At 41.4% G+C, this 17837-nt stretch overlaps 1 protein-coding gene across 4 annotated transcripts in view; it reads left to right on the top strand.

Moving 5' to 3' along the window:
- The window catches only part of cpeb4b (cytoplasmic polyadenylation element binding protein 4b), a 113693-nt gene extending 96179 nt beyond the window's left edge, over positions 1-17514 (top strand). For 3 of the 4 annotated variants that reach the window (XM_068043374.1, XM_068043373.1, XM_068043376.1), the window contains 2 exons: positions 11317-11498; positions 13247-17514. In XM_068043374.1, coding sequence (XP_067899475.1) covers positions 11317-11498; positions 13247-13474 — 410 coding nt within the window. In that variant the 3' untranslated portion in view covers positions 13475-17514. Of the gene's footprint in view, positions 1-6407; positions 7699-11316; positions 11499-13246 lie in introns of those variants that run through there. The other variant, XM_068043375.1, reaches the window with a different exon arrangement.
- Positions 17515-17837: the final 323 nt, after the last annotated feature.

Below are 17837 nucleotides of genomic sequence, written 5' to 3'. Positions count from 1 at the left end.
CATGTCTGGCTTCAAGTGTCATTATTTACATAATGCTCAAAAAGTAAAACAGTGCACAGTTACAGGAAGAAGACCCACTCACTGCACCACACGATGCAGTATTCCCATTGTGGCCTCAGAGGAGCTGGAGGCAACTTGTCTCGGCTTGCGGCTGAGTTGTACATCATAGAGGTGCCTCTGTTAGAGGGGCCAAGGAGCCCAAAGAATTTGTTGGCACCTCCGGTGGCATCCTCAGCCCTTGACTGGTGCTTCTGATGGGAGTACCAGCTGGGGCGCAACTGGCATTCCCTCCAAACATCTCTGCGCCATTAACTGGTCCAGGCTACATAGTGTGGCATGCATCCTGTGTCCATGAGTGTGCAGTTCCTGCATGCACTCCAAGTGCTACTGAATATGGTTGTCCACTTTCCCATTGAAGGAGTTCATGTGTCAAAGACCTGAGCCACTGTTGCACACATGAGCTGGATGGACTCCTCCATTCTCTTCCCATGACCCCGCACTGCCTTAAAGAACTTGGACATGTGGGAACGCATCTGCTGGTGGTAGTCTAGGTAGAGCCTCCTTTCCAGTGACTCCTGAGACCCTGCATCTGTTACAGCTGAGCAGAGCTGTGTCTGTCCTTTCTCTGAGGAGAACTGCCCATAGTTGCATCTGCCTCTGGCACTTCCTCCTGTACAGTAGCGCGGTGCTCTTCATGTGCTGCCTTATCGAAACGCATGCGAGAACCCGCCGAGGTGTGTGTATCTGTGCTGGTGGACGGTGCGCTTGTAATGCGTGACAGTGTTCCTTCGGAGCTTTGCTGCTCTTCTTGGCCTGGTGATGGGGAGGGAGAAGGTCTCCTTGGGTCGACGTCTGCCCCTTTGGGAGGTACACGAAGAGATCACGAGCAAGCCTTGGAGAGCAGCAGCCTCTGCAGTGCTGAGGCTTCCCAATGCAACTCCGTGTTCGACATGCTGTAAGCCAGGGTGGAATGCAATGCACCCCCTTAATGAACGCATTGCCCTCTCTAATCATTATCTCCACCATGATTGCCCATCTCGCCATGTCTGACATCCTCACGATCTGCGATCCTGTCTATTTCCATTTCTCCTTCCCCCATGCGTGCCAAGACTTGAAGTAGGGGACACCTCCACCCGTTGGGGCCCTCTCTCAGGCATTATGTGCAAGGACCAAAGAGAAGGAGATAGGTACTGCTGTTCTCTATGGCCGTTGGCAGCTGCTCCTATTCATTAGAAAATGCACCTATCAGTGGTTACAGGTCCTCAGCAGCACTATTGCTCTGAGCCATTCTAAGGGGTCAGTAAGTGACCTGTGCACACACCCTTCACATGCTCATGAGTAGCTTATAACTTGCAGCTCCTCAGCTTGCGTGTCTGCTGGAGAATGAATACCCAGAGACCTGCTGTGAGGGTTGGGGGTAGCACTCAACTTTATTTCAATTACCCTAATATCAACTGGGATGCAAACTGTGTGAAGGCGCAGAGGGCACAAAATTCTTGAATTGCATTCAAGAGCTTTTTTAGCCAGCTCATAACAAGCCCAATGAGAGGGGGTGCAATTCTAGATTTAGTCTTAAGAAATTAAGCTTGGCAAGTGGGTGAAGTAGCGGTGTGTGACCATTTTGGAGATAGTGGACAACGTATGTCAGCCAAGAGCGACGTCTCAATTCATTCCATCTTCGCTGCCTCCGGAGAATCCTTGGCATCAGGTGGCAGGACCGCATCTCCAACACAGTTGTCCTCGAGGCGGCCAACATCCCCAGCTTCTACACACTACTGAGTCAGTGGCGCTTGAGATGGCTTGGCCATGTGAGCCGCATGGAAGATGGCAGGATCCCCAAGGACACATTGTACAGCGAGCTCGCCACTGATATCAGACCTACTGGCCGTCCGTGTCTCCGCTTTAAAGACGTCTGCAAACGCGACATGAAGTCCTGTAACATTGATCACAAGTCGTGGGAGTCAGTTGCCAGCGATCGCCAGAGCTGGCGGGCAGCCATAAAGGCGGGGCTAAAATGTGGCGAGTCAAAGAGACTTTGCAGTTGGCAGGAAAAAAGACAGAAGCGCAAGGGGAGAGCCAACTGTGTAATAGCCCAGACAACCAATTTTTTCTGCAGCACCTGTGGAAGAGTCTGTCACTCTAGAATTGGCCTTTATAGCCACTCCAGGGGCTGCTCCACAAACCACTGACCACCTCCAGGCGCTTACCCATTGTCTTCGAGACAAGGAGGCCAAAGAAGAAGACCATAATACAGTTAGATTTAGCATTATTATGGAAAAGGACGAGGATTGAACAGGAATAATCTAAATTGGGGGAAGGCAAATTTTACGAAGCAGCGAGGTAATCTGGCGAAAGTGGACTGGATACAGCTACTTGAAAGAAAATCAGTGGCAAATTAGTAGGAGGCATTCAGAAGCAAAATTCTATGGGCACAGTGTAGACATGTCCCCACAAAGAAAAAGGATGGTACTGCCAAATCTAGAGCCCCCTGGTTACCTGGAAGCATACAGGGTAAGATAAAGCAAAAAGAGAAAGCTTATGGCAGTTACAAAAAGCATCATACTTTAGAAATCCTAGAGGAGTATAGAAAATGCAGGGGTAAAGTTAAAAAGGAAATTAAGAAAGCAAAGAGAAGACATGAAAAAATATTGGCAGGTAAAATCAAGGAAAACCCAGACATTGTAGTTAAAGAGGAGTGTGAAATATTAGATACGATGAGCATAATGAGAGAGGAAGTACTAGAGGGTCTGACATCTTAAAAGTGGATAAATCACCAGGGCCAGATGGATTGTATCCCAGGCTGTTAAAAGAAAGCCAGGGAGGAAATAGCAGATGCTCTGAGAGTCATCTTCAAATCCTCACTAGATACAGGCAAGGTACCAGCAGATTGGAGATCTGCAAACGTTTTACCATTGTTTAAAAAGGGTACGAGGAGTAGATCAAATAATTATAAGCTGGTCAGTCTGACCTCACTGGTGGGAAAATTATAAGAATCAATTCTGAGAGATAGGATAAACTGTCACTTAGAAAGGCACGGATTAATCAGGGATAGTCAGCATGCATTTGTTAAGGGAAGATTGTGGCTTGCTAACTTAATTGAACTTTTTGAGGAAGTAACAAGGAGGATTGATGAGTGGATGTTGTCTACATGGATTTTAATAAGGCATTTGACAAGGTCCCACATGGCAGACTGGTCAGAAAAGTAAAAGCCCATGGGATACAGAGGAATGTGGCACATTGAATCCAAAATTGGCTCAGATAGGAAATAAAGGGTAATGGTAGTCAGATGTTTTTTGTGAATGAAAGGCGGTTTCCAGTGGCATTCCACAGGGCTCAGTTTTGGGGCCCTTGCTGTTTGTGATATATATTAATGATTTGGATTTAAATGTGGGAGGCATGATTGGGAAATTTGCACATGACACAAAAATTGGCTGTGTAGTTGATAGTGAAGAGGATAGCTGTCGGCTCCAGAATGATGTCAATGGTTTGGTTGAGTGGCTGGAAAAGTGGCAAATGGAATTCAATGTGGAGAAGTGTGAGGTAATGCATTTGGGGAGGGCAAACAAAGCAAGGGAATACACAATAAACGGGAGGATATTGAGAGGGGTAGAGGAAGTGAGCGAACTTGGAGTGCATGTCCACAGGCCCCTGAAGGTAGCAGGACAGGTAGATAAGTGGTCAAGGAGGCATATGGAATGCTTTCCTTTATTAGCCGAGGTATCGAATACAAAAGCAGGGATGTAATGCTGGAACTGTATAAAACGGTGGTTAGGCCACAGCTGGAGTATTGCGTACAGTTCTGGTCACCACATTACAGGAAGGACATAATTGCTCTGGAGAGAGTACAGAAGAGATTTACAAGAATGTTACCAGTGCTTGAAAATTGCAGCTATGAGGAAAGATTGGATAGGCTCGGGTTGTTTTCCTTAGAACAGAAGAGGCTGAGGGGTGACTTAATTGAGGTATACAAGATTATGAGGGGCCTAGATAGAATAGACAGGAATGATCTGTTTCCCCTAGCGGAGAGGTCAATTACCAGGGGGCACAGATTTAAGGTGATTGGTAGAGGGGTCGTGAGGAAAAACATTTTCACCTAGGGGGTGGGGAGTGTCTGGAATTCACTGCCCGGATCAGTATTGGAGGCAGAAACCCTCAACTCATTTAAAAGGTACCTGGACCTGCACCTGAAGTGCTATAACCTGCTACAGACCAGGTGCTGGAAGATGGGATTAGATTGGGCAGGTACTTTTTTCAGCCGGCGCAGACACGATGGACTGAATGGCCTCTTTCTGTGCCGTAACCTTTCTATGGTTCACTCACCTTGCCAGGTCTTTGAACATTTTCCCACACTAGTTCTAACTTCTTTTGACCACATTTCTTCCACTAACTGTGGCAGCAATGTCCATCCATGCTCGCTTTGCCTGGGTAGGGCCTCCTCCTGCCACCCTCTGGGAAGAGGACCTCTCTTCTCTCCTTCGCGGCCTCCAGCATAACGTCCAGGTCCGCATCTAAAAATCGAGTGACTGCCTGGCCCAGGACTCCAGGCTTCTGGCTCTGCCGAGACATTGCAGTCACAGCAGTGAAATGGCAGCCACAATAATGGCTGCTACGGTCAATTTAAATCAGGCCTGCGCTTGAGTTGTCCCACCTCTGTTCCTGCCCCGCAGCTGTTCATTGACTGCCAAACCCATCTCTGTAGCAGTTAAGGGGTCACCCCCATGTAACTGGGAGCCCATAATTGTTTCACCGCTGGGGCAGGTTTGGGACCTGGAAATGGTCCCGACTTCTGTTTCCTACCCCTGCAGCGAAAGTTCAGCCCTATCAAGCCCCTTCAGAATCTTGTGCATTTCTATGAGATCATCTCTCATTCTTCTAAACTCCAGACAGGCCCAAATTACTCAGTCTCTCATCATAGAACAACCTTCCCATCCCAGGAATCAATCTAGTGAACCTTCGCTGTACCACCTCCAATGCAAGTGGAGACCAAAACAGCTCCAGGTGTGGTCTCACCAAAGCCTTGTACAATTGGCGTTAATGTTCCTTGTTCCTGTACTCCAGTCCGCTTGCAATAAAGGCCAATATGCCATTTGCCTTCCTGGTTGCTTGCTGTACCTGCATGCTAACTTTTTGTGTTACTTGCACAAGTACACACAAGTCTCAGTGAACATTAATATTTAGAAGTTTCATGCCTTTTAAAAAATATTCTGCTTTTCCATTCTCACTACTAAAGTGAATAACCTCATACTTCCTCATATTGTACTCCATCTGCCACCTTTGTGCTCACCCACTTAGCCTGTCTATGTCTCTTTGCAATCTCTTTGTGTTCCCCTCGTGGTTAACATTTCCACCTAGCTTTGTATTGTCAGCAAGCTTGGATACTTTACTCTCAGTCTCTTCTTCCATCTCATTAATATAGATTGTAATGAGGCCCCAGAATTGATCCTTGCGGCACTCCCTTAGTTACAGCCTGCCAACTTGAAAATGCCCTGTTTATCCCTACTCTTTGCTTCCTGTCGGTTAACCAATCCTCCATCCATGCTAATATATTACCCCCAACTCCATGAGCCCTTATTTTGCCTATTAACCTTTTGTATGATATCTTATTGATTGCCTTTTGGAAATTCAAGTATACCACATCTACTGGTTCCCCTTTCTGTCCTACAAGTTACATCTTCAAAAAACTGTAATAAATTTGTGAAACACCATTTCCCTTTCATAAAACCATGTTGACTCTGTCTGATCATACCATGATTTTCTAAGTGCATTGTTAAGACTTCCTTAATAATACATTCCAGCATTTTTCTGATGATTGATGTCAGGCTAACTGGCCTTAGTTCCTTGTTTTCTCTCTCCCTTTTTTGAAAAGCAGCATTACATTTGCTAACTTATAATCTGCTGGGACCATTCAAGAATCATGGGAATGCTGGAAAATCATTCGCTATCTCTGCAGCTACCAATTTTAGAACCCTGGGCCATCAAGTCCTGAGAATTTGTTGGCTTTTAGTTCGTTAAGTTTCTCCAATACTTTTTCTCTGCTGATACTAATTTCTTTACTCTTATTGGCCCTTTGGTTACCCTGTATATGTAATTTGTGTCCTCTACTGTGAAGACAGACACAACATATTCAACTTTTCTGCCATTTCCTCAATCCCCACGAAAATTTCTCCTGTCTTTGCCTCTAAGGGATCAACGAATACTTTAGCTACTCCTCCTTTTTATATACTTGGAAAAGCTGAGAGAATTGGAATAGAATACCCATAACATTTTAACTATTTAGATATCCAATGATTTGCATATGTTATATAAACATACCTACATACAGTGTGCATAATAGTGCATCTAATGACAATAACTAAATGAATAAATATGCTTGTTTACTCATTATGTACTGTCTGCTGTCTTCACAGAGCCCAATAATACTTCAGCTGAACCTGAAGACCTCTGTTTGCCAGTGATTCAAACTTCAGCAGTCCCACCTCAAGCAGTTGCCACTGATTATACACACTGCAAGGAAAGCCCCTTCTGATGTTGATGAGGAAGCACTATTTTAGTTACAGAACAGTAACCGAAGAGGGGCCAACTAGTACAGAGCAGAAATCCAGATTACTAAGTGGCCCTCCTGACTTTTGCAGAGATGCAATTTTTAATTGTGCTTTACATGCACACTGATTTAACAACAGGGCTATTGAGCAATTGCTTACGTCTTTGCACATCATATTGAAAGATCCATGCAGGACAGTTTTTTTTTAATAATTCACTCTCTGGATGTGTACATCCCTGGCAAAGCCAGCAATTATTACCTATCCCTAGTTGCCCTTGAAGAGGTGGTGGTGAGCTTTCTTACTGAACTGCTACAGTCCATGTGGTGAAAGTACTCCCACACTGCTATTGGGTAGGGAGTTCAAAGATTTTCACCCAGCTATGATGAATGGTAATATATGTCCATGTCGAGATGATGTGTAACTTGGAGGGGAACCTGAAGGATGGTGCTCCCATGGGTCTACTCCCCTTGTCCTTCTGGGATTTGGAGGTTGTGAGCTCTGAGCTGCTATCAAGTAAGCCTTGGCAAATTGCTGCCGTGCATCCTGTAGTTAGTACTCATTGCTGCCACAGTGTGGAGGAAATGGATATGAAAGGTGGTGGTTGGGCTGCTGATCAAGTGGACTGCTTTGTCCTGGATAGTGTCAAGATTCTTGAGAGTTGTTATAGCTGCACTCATTCAGGCAAGTGGAAAATATTCCATCACACTCCTGACTTGTGCCTTGTAGGTACTGGAGAGGTGCTTTGGTGAGTCATTCCCTACAGAATACCAGCCACTGGTCTGCTCTTGTAAGCATGGCATTTATGTGGCTGGCCTAGTTGAATTTCAGGTCAGTGGCAACCCCAGAATGTTGATGATGGAGCATTTGACTATGGTGATGCCTTTGAATGTAATAGGGAGGTGATTGGTTTCTCTCTTGTTGGAAATGGTCACTACTAACACCGAGATATGCCCTGGCATGCCCCAGATGAATATCATGGAATAGTAGTTGTCCATACTGCAGCCTAAAACAGCAGTGGCATTTATAGCAAAGACATTCACTAAAGTGACCTCATCCACATAGTCCAGAAAAGCATCTGTTATGAATATTCCCACTGTAACTAGAGGCTTTGCTGATGGGGCGGCACAGTGGCGCAGTGGTTAGCACTGCAGCCTCACAGCTCCAGCGACCCAGGTTCAATTCTGGGTACTGCCTGTGTGGAGTTTGCAAGTTCTCCCTGTGTCTGTGTGGGTTTTCTCCGGGTGCTCCGGTTTCCCCCCACAAGCCAAAAGACTTGCAGGTTGATAGGTAAATTGGCCATTATAAATTGCCCCGAGTATAGGTAGGTGGTTAGGAAATATAGGGACAGGTGGGGATGTGGTAGGGAACATGGGATTAGTGTAGGATTAGTATAAATGGGTGGTTGATGGTCGGCACAGACTCGGTGGGCCGAAGGGCCTGTTTCAGTGCTGTATCTCTAAACTAAACTAAACTTCAATTTGAATTCATAGCCAGTTTCAGCTCACTTTAAGAATGGATACAGTTAACCACAAGGGGTAGATTCCAAGACCTTGTAGATACCCACTATTCTGTGTTATGGGAAGTTGCCCTCCAGAAGTGAAGTTCCTTGAGTAGCGCAAGAATGTCTGGTTGGCACTCATTAGCAACAGTTCCGTGCCATCGTGTAATCTTAGATATGACAGTAGGAGCTCTCTCTAGCTCATGAGTTATGCCTGCTTGAAGTAGGAGACCGCTTGGTAAGGCACTTGCACAAACAGCACAGAGATGCTTGTGATACAATGAAGGCAAATGCACCTGCAAAGCACATGGCATAATTGAATAAAACATATTCACTTTTACTATATCTTGCAGTCTGAGGTTATTTCATTGTGCAAAACAAAACATTGTTGTTCAAATGGAAAGTCAAGTGTCTGATGCTTGAGCTGTCCACTGAATTCCTGGATGGACTCAGTGGCAGAAAAGCTGTGAGCAGTCATGACCATACTCCTGGTAATGCATTGCAAATGTGGAGTGCCTATTGGTCTTGTAGACCAAATTGCAGACCTCAGTCATAGCCTCCCTGGTGAGTCTGAGCTTCCTCATGCACTGACCCTCTACCATGCCCAGATAACTGATCCTATTTCCTTCTCTTCCTCTTCCTGTTCTCGTTTGACTGCTACCTCAATGGTGTCTATCAGAAGAAAACCTGTATACTGTTCTCTTTAGTTAACACCAGAGCTACTATAGAGTAAAAATAGTTACCTTTCAATCTGACAGTACAACTATAGAATGCTGCTTGAGTTCATAATTAATGACACGAACAATATCTTAACAGTTAAAAACATCTTTCCCTTTTACATTTTGTTAATTTTCATTGATTGATTTTTGAGGGAATAGGACTCTTTGGAATGGCACTAAAAATGCTTTGTCGTGGCCCTTCTTGATCACATCTATTACTTTTGTTAAAATTATGGAATGGGAAAACATGCTTGTTAAAGGCTGATTTCTGTGGAACTCTTCCTGCCAAAGCACATATTTGACAATTGCAGGGGTGCTCCCCAGATCTTCCACTCATTAATTTAAACGAATGGAAAATCGTGAGAACTGGAAATTGCCGTAATGTGCTCCTGACCAGACAAAGCTCTGTGTCGGAAGCAGACTGTTATTTACTTAGCTACCAAACATATTATGAGCTGATTCTAATTGTATCTTGGTTTTTTGATGCATAAATGTCAGGACTGGCTTTACTTTTAAGGATGTCATGCTCCAGGACTATGGCATTCCCACAGGAGAAACAAAGAATGGATATGGAATGGAAAAAATATGTGGATAAATAGAGTCCTAAGTATTCAAATACATTATTCCTTGAAAGATGCAATTGCAATGAAGACATTAGAAAACTTACAGTTTAGGCAGTTGTGGCAAATGGATTTTAACATGGTTCAATGTGAGGTGATGGACTTGGTAGGAAAAACAAACATTATTTACCCCATACAGTTTATTTTCTAAGGTGTAGAAGGGCAAAGAAATCAAGGGATACAGGTGAACAAATAATTAAAACCAGCATCGCAGGTAAACAAAACAATAAAAATGCTAACAAAGAACGGGGTTAGAACCCTGGTCAGGCTAACTTGTGAGTACTGTGCACAGTAGATTACAGCTTTTACAGATTGAACAGGTTGGAACTTTTTTCTTTACAGAAGAATTTAAAGCTGTAGTTCATGATCAGCCTACATTTATTTATTTATTATTTAGAGATACAGCACTGAAACAGGCCTTTCGGCCCACCGAGTCTGTGCCAACCAACAACCACCCATTTATACTAATCCTACAGTAATCCCATATTCCCTACCACCTACCTACACTAGGGGCAATTTACAACAGCCAATTTACCTATCACCTGCAAGTCTTTGGCTGTGGGAGGAAACTGGAGCACCCGGCGAAAACCAACGCCGTGACCGGGAGAACTTGCAAACTCCGCACATGCAGTACCCAGAATCGAACCCGGGTCCCTGGAGCTGTGAGGCTGCGGTGCTAAACACTGCGCCACTGTGCCAGGGATGGGAAGCTAGAGTTGTGGGGAGGGGGGGGGTGAGGGGGGAGAGTTGAGATGGCTTAGAAGTGGTTTAAATTATGTTTTTACAAATTGTGAAGGATTTTGGTACGGTCGGATGAATAGGGAAAGATTGTTTCCTCTGGGCGAGGAGGAGTGGTCAGTGATGTGTGGTCTTCAAATTAAAATAGTCATGATTAGATTCAGGAAAGAGTTTAGGAGAAATTTCTTTTACAATGTTACTGGAATAAGGAATGCTTTGCCTCATGAAATGCGAGAGAGGGATAAATAGTTGAAGTAGAGGAAGATATGGAGAGAAGGAACAGGGCCAAACCATTATTTTTGGAAAAGAGCCAGAACAGATAAAATGGATTAAGTGTTTCCTTCTGTGTTGTAAGTGCCATGTTTCTAAACGATCTCACTTGGCAGAATCCAACATCTCAGGAGTTTAGTTCTAAGTCACTTAGCTGCAAACTCGGATAGTTTCTGTATTGGACAACTATAGATACAATAGATAGGTGTGCTTCCACTGCAGTACTGGTAAATTGTAATTTATAGATGTAATTTTGTGTTAGCTGACCGGAATAAGATGCCCCATATATTGCTGTTAGTATGCCTTTGGCTTGGCAGGAGGGATTCTAGAATTAGCCTGAGTGACCTGAGGCTGGAGGTAAAAAATATGCCAGCATTCTTGTGCCTGTTTGGTATCAGGTGACTTGTACATGGTGTGGATGTCCAGGGAAGATAAAAAAGATTTCACTAAATTGATCCACACCCAGTATTAGGTTTATATGGTGCCTACTGTAAAAATTGCGGTCACATTTCCTCGGATGGTGATGGCAAACACGAGGGGACATAGCTTTATGTTGAGGGGTGATAGATATAGGACAGATGTCAGAGGTAGTTTCTTTACTCAGAGAGTAGTAGGGGCGTGGAACGCCCTGCCTGCAACAGTAGTAGACTCGCCAACTTTAAGGGCATTTAAGTGGTCATTGGATAGACATATGGATGAAAATGGAATAGTGTAGGTCAGATGGTTTCACAGGTCGGCGCAACATTGAGGGCCGAAGGGCCTGTACTGCGCTGTAATGTTCTAATTCTAATTCTAACATAAATCTAGAAAATAAGATTGATGTAATAATTTTAATGCTTTCATAATTTTTAATTCAAATTCTTTTGTATAAATGCACTAATATTTGTAACTGTCCAGCTTACTTTGTTGTCATGATTTTTGTGCTGCAGTGGAGTTGGCAATGATCATGGATAGGCTCTATGGTGGAGTATGCTATGCTGGCATTGACACGGACCCTGAGCTGAAGTATCCAAAAGGTGCAGGGCGTGTGGCTTTTTCAAATCAGCAAAGCTATATTGCTGCTATCAGTGCTCGCTTTGTCCAGTTACAGCATGGAGACATTGATAAACGGGTAAGCATTGATCAGTGCACACTTTTTATATCTAAACATTCTAAAAAATTATGTCTCAATGGGAATGGGAGTAAAAGTCAGGAGAGATGTAAAACAGGCTGGGTTTTACTTGGAAATTATAGTTCTAGTTTTAGTCTTGCTTCTTTTCACCATTTGAGTAAAATCCGCAGTTTGATCTAGTTTTGTTCCAAAATTGTAGTTCGATTCTAGTTTTGGAAAAAAATGTTGGTGTTGCTGTCTATATTTCGGTCCTAGATTGTCAAAATTTATCTTTGAAAAGAATGTTCAAATTGTTTCACTTTTCACAATATAAGACCGCAATAAATGTTGAGAAATCATAAAGTGCTGCTCGAATAACTGCTAAGATTTCATTCATCCATTTCAGTTTTTAACTTCTGTTCCAAGTGCTGACCCGTGTTATTCTTTCCTCAACCATGACAGCCAAAAACAGATTTTTTTTGGTCATTTATTTTCTGTTTCTGGGACCTTGCTCTGTGAAACTTGGCTGTCACATTTGTCGATATACATGAAAGTTATACAAAAACAAAATATTGTGCATGCTGGAAATAATAGAAAATGCTGGGAATGTTCAGCAAGTCGGCAGCATCTGTGGAGAGAGAAACAGAGTTAACGTTTCAGGTCAATGACCTGTCATCAGAACTCCTTCTGGATGAAGACCTTCTGATGAAAGATATCCACCTCAAACGTTGGACTGGAGTTTCCCTACTTGGGGGAGAAACAGAAGTTGGGACTGTTTCCACATCCCGAACCCACCCTTGCGGGGGTGGGGGGTGGGAGGAAAGCAGTCATTCATTTGGATTTTCATGGTGGCACTCCCTTAATTGGCATGGAGACAGGTTTCCTGCTCAATTAAGGGCAGCAGGCAGGCACTCAAAGCTGGAGGATCAATTAGTGGCTTTTCAACCTGAAAGGAGCAGCAGGCTGTGATGGTAGGTAAGTAACCCAGAGGGCACTTAAACATGGAGACACCCTCACCAATTTTTTAAAAATGTAGTCAATGAATGGTTCTTGCAACCAGGCCACCGGCATGTGGTTGCTCTCGCACCCAAGCAAGCAGGGAGAGCCTTTAGGTCTGCCTGGAGCACTGACCCCCTAGCCTGCTGCCAGGTGCCCGCCTCCAGGCACCTAAAATGTCCCCCGCCGGTGCGGGAAATTGGAAACCGACTGGAAAATTCCAGCCGGCCTCCTTTAATTGGACTTGACAAGGCTCTCAACAAGCCTCATTGGCTACCCGCCATATCGGGTCAAGTAGCCTTGTCAGCCCTGATTCCGCCTCCGCTAAAATGACCGCTGTCGGGAAACCAGTATATCGGCTGACGCCGGTATTTTGGGACCCCGTCCACCTCTGTCCCTGCCCCTATCAGGGCTGGAAAATCCAACCCATTAGGTCTGTTTCTCTCTCCACAGGTGCAGCCCGACCTGCTGAGTATTTCCAGCACTTTCAGTTTTTACTTCAAGAAAATAATGTTGCTTGTAAAACACTTTGAGAGACCCTCATCTTGTGATTTGTAAATGTAAGGTCTTCCTTTTAACTATTTTTCTCCTCATTTTAGTTGATGAAAACAACAGTATATGATGCCATCCTATTTTTCTCACGAGCATGAATGTTGTGCAGGTCTGGAAACAGTTTCAGGGATTACATGTAACAGCCCATAAGCTTGCTGTGCTTTTGCTTGGTTAATATTTATCTCAACATCCAGTAATGGAAGTATTGTGTTAATTTTTAGGTGGAAGTGAAGCCATATGTCCTTGATGATCAACTGTGTGATGAATGCCAGGGTACCCGTTGTGGTGGGAAATTTGCTCCATTCTTCTGTGCCAATGTCACCTGTCTGCAGTACTACTGTGAATACTGCTGGGCTGCCATACATTCTCGGGCTGGGAGAGAGTTCCACAAGCCACTCGTGAAAGAAGGAGGAGACCGTCCACGCCAGGTTCCCTTTCGTTGGAACTAAGAGAAATATTTAAACATGATTCTAGTGGCAAGATAAGAGTGTTCTAGGGCTGCAGACACCAGACTAGCTAGGAAAAATAAATAAGTGCATTCTTCTACTGCCTCATCCCAGATTTCAAAATGTATGTCTCGAAAATTTACTTCAAAACAATTTGGTTAAACTAAACTCCAGTTTCAGTGTTTTCTGTAAACATTGACTGACGTGATACCACTGTATATTTGTTCCTTATCTTAATGGAATAATACAGATTCAGTCAGTGTGCATGATTGGTATTTCTGGGTCATGTATTTGCACAGCTTGGTGCTGTACTTGATGGGAAATGTCATGTTGAGGAAACTGATAGGGAACCAGTTTAAGCACCATTATTGGTTGTATAGACAGAATCTAAAATTAATGTGAAGTTATACTGCAGGCCCTTCTGTGTTTGGGTTTTCAATTAAATTATATCTAAAGTAGGGAAATAGCACTGTGTATGATATAAGAAAACTTGGATTTGCCCTCAAACAATATGAATCCCAAATGTTATTTTAAAAAAAACTGTGTCAGTGTGGTTTTAAAAAGTTGTTTCTAACACACTACAGGCTTTACTAACAATACAAATATATGGGGTAAATGCTTTTGGTGCTTCCCCATCTCTTCACCGCCACCCCAAAATAAACAATTTAAGAAAAGGGGGTTAGATTGCTGCTATGGTTGAAGTGTGCACTTATTTCAGAAATGGAAAACCACAATTCGAAGATCTGCTGCCCCTAAAAGTTTACCAAAGTTGTTGAGATTGACACAATTCTAATTGTAGAGAGGCATTTTCCTTAATGGAAGAGATTTTATACCTTTATTTTTTTGATGTTGCTATTTACAAAGTCGACTTGATCTACTAATATATTGTCATGTGTCAGCTTTTGCTCTCCATTTTGACACACAAAAAGTAATACCTCAATTGTAGCCTTGATTTATATTTTTTTATTTTTAGTGATGCTATTTAATTGCAAGAGACAATAGGAGCCTCGCTGCTGTTTAGATGGTATGATAAAATACCATTTCTTTTCCAATAAAATGGGAATTAGAGAATAACAAAGAAAAAGGCTACAATGCAACACAACTAGATGTAGCACAGGCTATGGCTTCAGCTGCCTAAGATTTTTTTATTTTATTTTTTATGTGGAATGGTATGAATGATTGAATGTTTACTTGTACACCTGTTTTGCATGCACTATATATTCATACATTTTCCCATTATCTACAGTACTTATATTCTGCCTATATTTTTTTTTAAATGTTACACTTTGAAAATGTAAATGGCATAGAACAAAGGAAACACTGAAATTTGTTTGAGCGTGCCAAGGTGCATGTTTCTGTGTTACTGTAGGTTAGCATGTGGTGTCACAACACTATAAGTGTATACTATGCAGGTTAGCTTTAAGTGGTACTGCCCTTGCAGTGGCGCTGTAGATGCTGGACTGCATTGAAGGAATTATCTCCTTGTGATTATTGCGTGATTCAGCCAAAGGTGGTTATGCATCCGTGTGCGATTTTTTAAAAATTATATATGTGAAAGGTTATTGCTCCTTACTCTTGCTTTTTTTTCTGATACAGTGCATAGCATCTTCAAACTCCTGCAAACCAAAGACTGGATTATTCACTGCTAACTGCTGACTTGTGACCCACAAGTAACACACTGATAATAGCAGTGTAACTATTCCTTTGAAGTAATAGGGTTTAAAGAATTAAACCTAGTCAAAATGGAGACATTTGCTGTTAAATGATCAAGTTTAAAGAGTTTAACTTTGATCTATGTTTTGACCACAGTGGTGACAAACTAACAGCAGCAGAGAGTTGTGAGGGTGCTTACCTTTTAGCTCGTCAGGGATTTACTGTTAAAGAATATGTAATTCTTAGTGGCAATTTTTAAGCTATAGAAAGTGTTGGTTATCATCCTTTCTTGGTGTACTGGTGTGCTGTTGTGCCATTCCTGCCCAATTCTGATGTTTGTAGGTGTGGTGAATTAACATTTTTGAAATTTGACACTGAAAGATAACTTTTCTACTAGTACTTAAATCCCTTTTTACATAGCATAATCTGCCTTTGAACTTTTTGGTATGTTGTTTCTCTAGCTGGCTTTTTGTTCCCCTTTTCTTTTTATATACATATACCAACATTTGTTATGCACTACTTTTGTATATCTTGTTTTTTCCAACAGTTAATATTTTTAAGCTCACTTTTTTCACTGATGGCATCTCTTTTGCAATACCTCGATTTTTCATAATCTAAAGAGAGATGAAAAGTTTTTCTATGTTTGTTATTCAAAGATTTGCACATATAGTTAACTTAATTGTGCAAAGAAATGAGTTGAAGCAATCAGTTTTGGTTTAATTTTCTTTTTTTTCTTTTAACATTTGAAGGCAAAGAGAACTTTGAATATCATGAATGTTAGGGATCAGCAATGCTGTTGATAAAACTGCGGAGTCAGAAAAAAAACCTATAGTTATAGAAAGTATAACACGCCCAGCTCCAGGTGTTGATATTGTTCATAAGTCTGAAGTATTGATACAGTAGATATTAGGACCTGGTTGCAATCTCAGCCCAATCCCCATTGTTTAAATGTGGATTCTAATTTCTTCCAATAGTACACTGTTTTTAGCTAATATTCTTTGAAAATATTCATATAGACTCTTTCTCGCAGTTCCTGTATCTGTGGTACAGAAGCTGACCTGGCACAATTTACAATACAAAACGCACACAGAACAATTAGCAGTAAACTTTGACATATGGATTCTTAGGTGTTTGATGGTTTAAAAAAAAGATTTACCTGTTTTTAATGGACAAAAACCGGGTTGAACTGCCATCGAGATACCTCAATTCTAGATAGTGTGCAAGGCTGAAATGATTAAGAAAAAAAAAGCATGCATGTAAACAAAAAAACAAAATATGTAAACTTAAGAACTTACTTGTTTATTGTGTGTTGTAAAGTTGTTTACAAAGGTTAAATTTCATTTCTCACTTGCCCATAGCATGGCAAATATATCCTCATACACAGACCTCTGCAGAATGCATGATTTTAAATCTGATCTTGTGGTTCAAGAAGGAAAGGATTTTATGAATGCCATTGGAAGGACTTGATAATTTATTCTTTGTGTCTGGATTTTAAGAATTTCTTACAAAGTTACAGAAGACTTGAATGTGGTAAATTGTGGAAAGTTAATGTCATATTGTTATGTGCAATACTTTTTTTCTAACTTCTGAAAAAACTTTACAGTGTAAACCTTTAATGCGATTTTTTTTAATTGCAAACATTCAGATTAATATGTTGTCCACAATGTCATTTTCTACTGTTATTATATTCCCTTTTATCTTACTGATATTTGTAAATTCAGAATATGATCTTTGTACTAATATAAATAATTGAAGTTATTTTTAGATATGGACTAAAGGAAAAATGTGCTTGTTTGCTTATTTTTGTTACCTTACTTTAAGAAGTAGCAAAGACTACTTTTCTCAGCAGCATTATAATAATTGGGTCAATATCCTGTCCATTTTATTTTTTGGTATTTTAAATTGAAATGTATAATTAGTTTTTTATCATTTTGACCATTCAGATTTTTTATGTTGTAATATTTTTTGAATGTGCAGCTTTTTTAATATTTTAAAGTGTCTAGTTTTTATTGAAAGCTTATGTATTCAACACTGTATGGCAAATATTCATAAAGAAAGAATAGTTATTTGTGGAAGTCAGCCATCAGTGGTGTGTCTCTGGCTGAAATCCTTGTGCTTTTCACTGTGTTTGGGGAGGTTGTAGTGATGATTAACAATTTTAAATAAAGGAAACTCATTTTTATTAATATTTGTTCACTTTTTTGAGTTGATATTTTATGTACCCCCTTTATTAAATTATTTGGTACAAAAATGTCCCTTTCTACAGCTTGTTTGTTGAAGTGGTAGTAAAACATAATGTTGTTAAAGTTTTATGCCAACTATTTATAACGCTCAGTAATTTTAAAATATTTGTAATGTGAAATGTTGAATGATTAAAGTGTTTCAATGTACTGTAAATGTCTGAGCTTTATACTAACACTGGTCTGCAACTTATTTTTCATTTATTTATTTGCTTTGAATAGATAGCTAACCATTGCCTATACTGCTTCTATGTACTGCATCTTGAAATGTACCCAATACAGTATTCTTGTTTTTATTGAAGGTCGTCTTAGTGTTCCTGCCTGTCTCTCTTATGATCTTTAAGGTTTGTTTAGAGACAAGTATAATATGAACCATTGCATTACAAGCCACTCGTTCACATGAAACCTTAACTGTAGCACATGTTCATTTGCACATTTAAACATAACTAGGTTTCAGCCGAGGTGAAAAACAT

This window comes from Heterodontus francisci, chromosome 12 (genome assembly GCF_036365525.1).
Source record: "Heterodontus francisci isolate sHetFra1 chromosome 12, sHetFra1.hap1, whole genome shotgun sequence".
Lineage (NCBI taxonomy): Eukaryota > Metazoa > Chordata > Chondrichthyes > Heterodontiformes > Heterodontidae > Heterodontus > Heterodontus francisci.
Note: the sequence above shows the minus strand (reverse complement) of the source record. Positions and strands in the feature narration are given on the sequence as shown.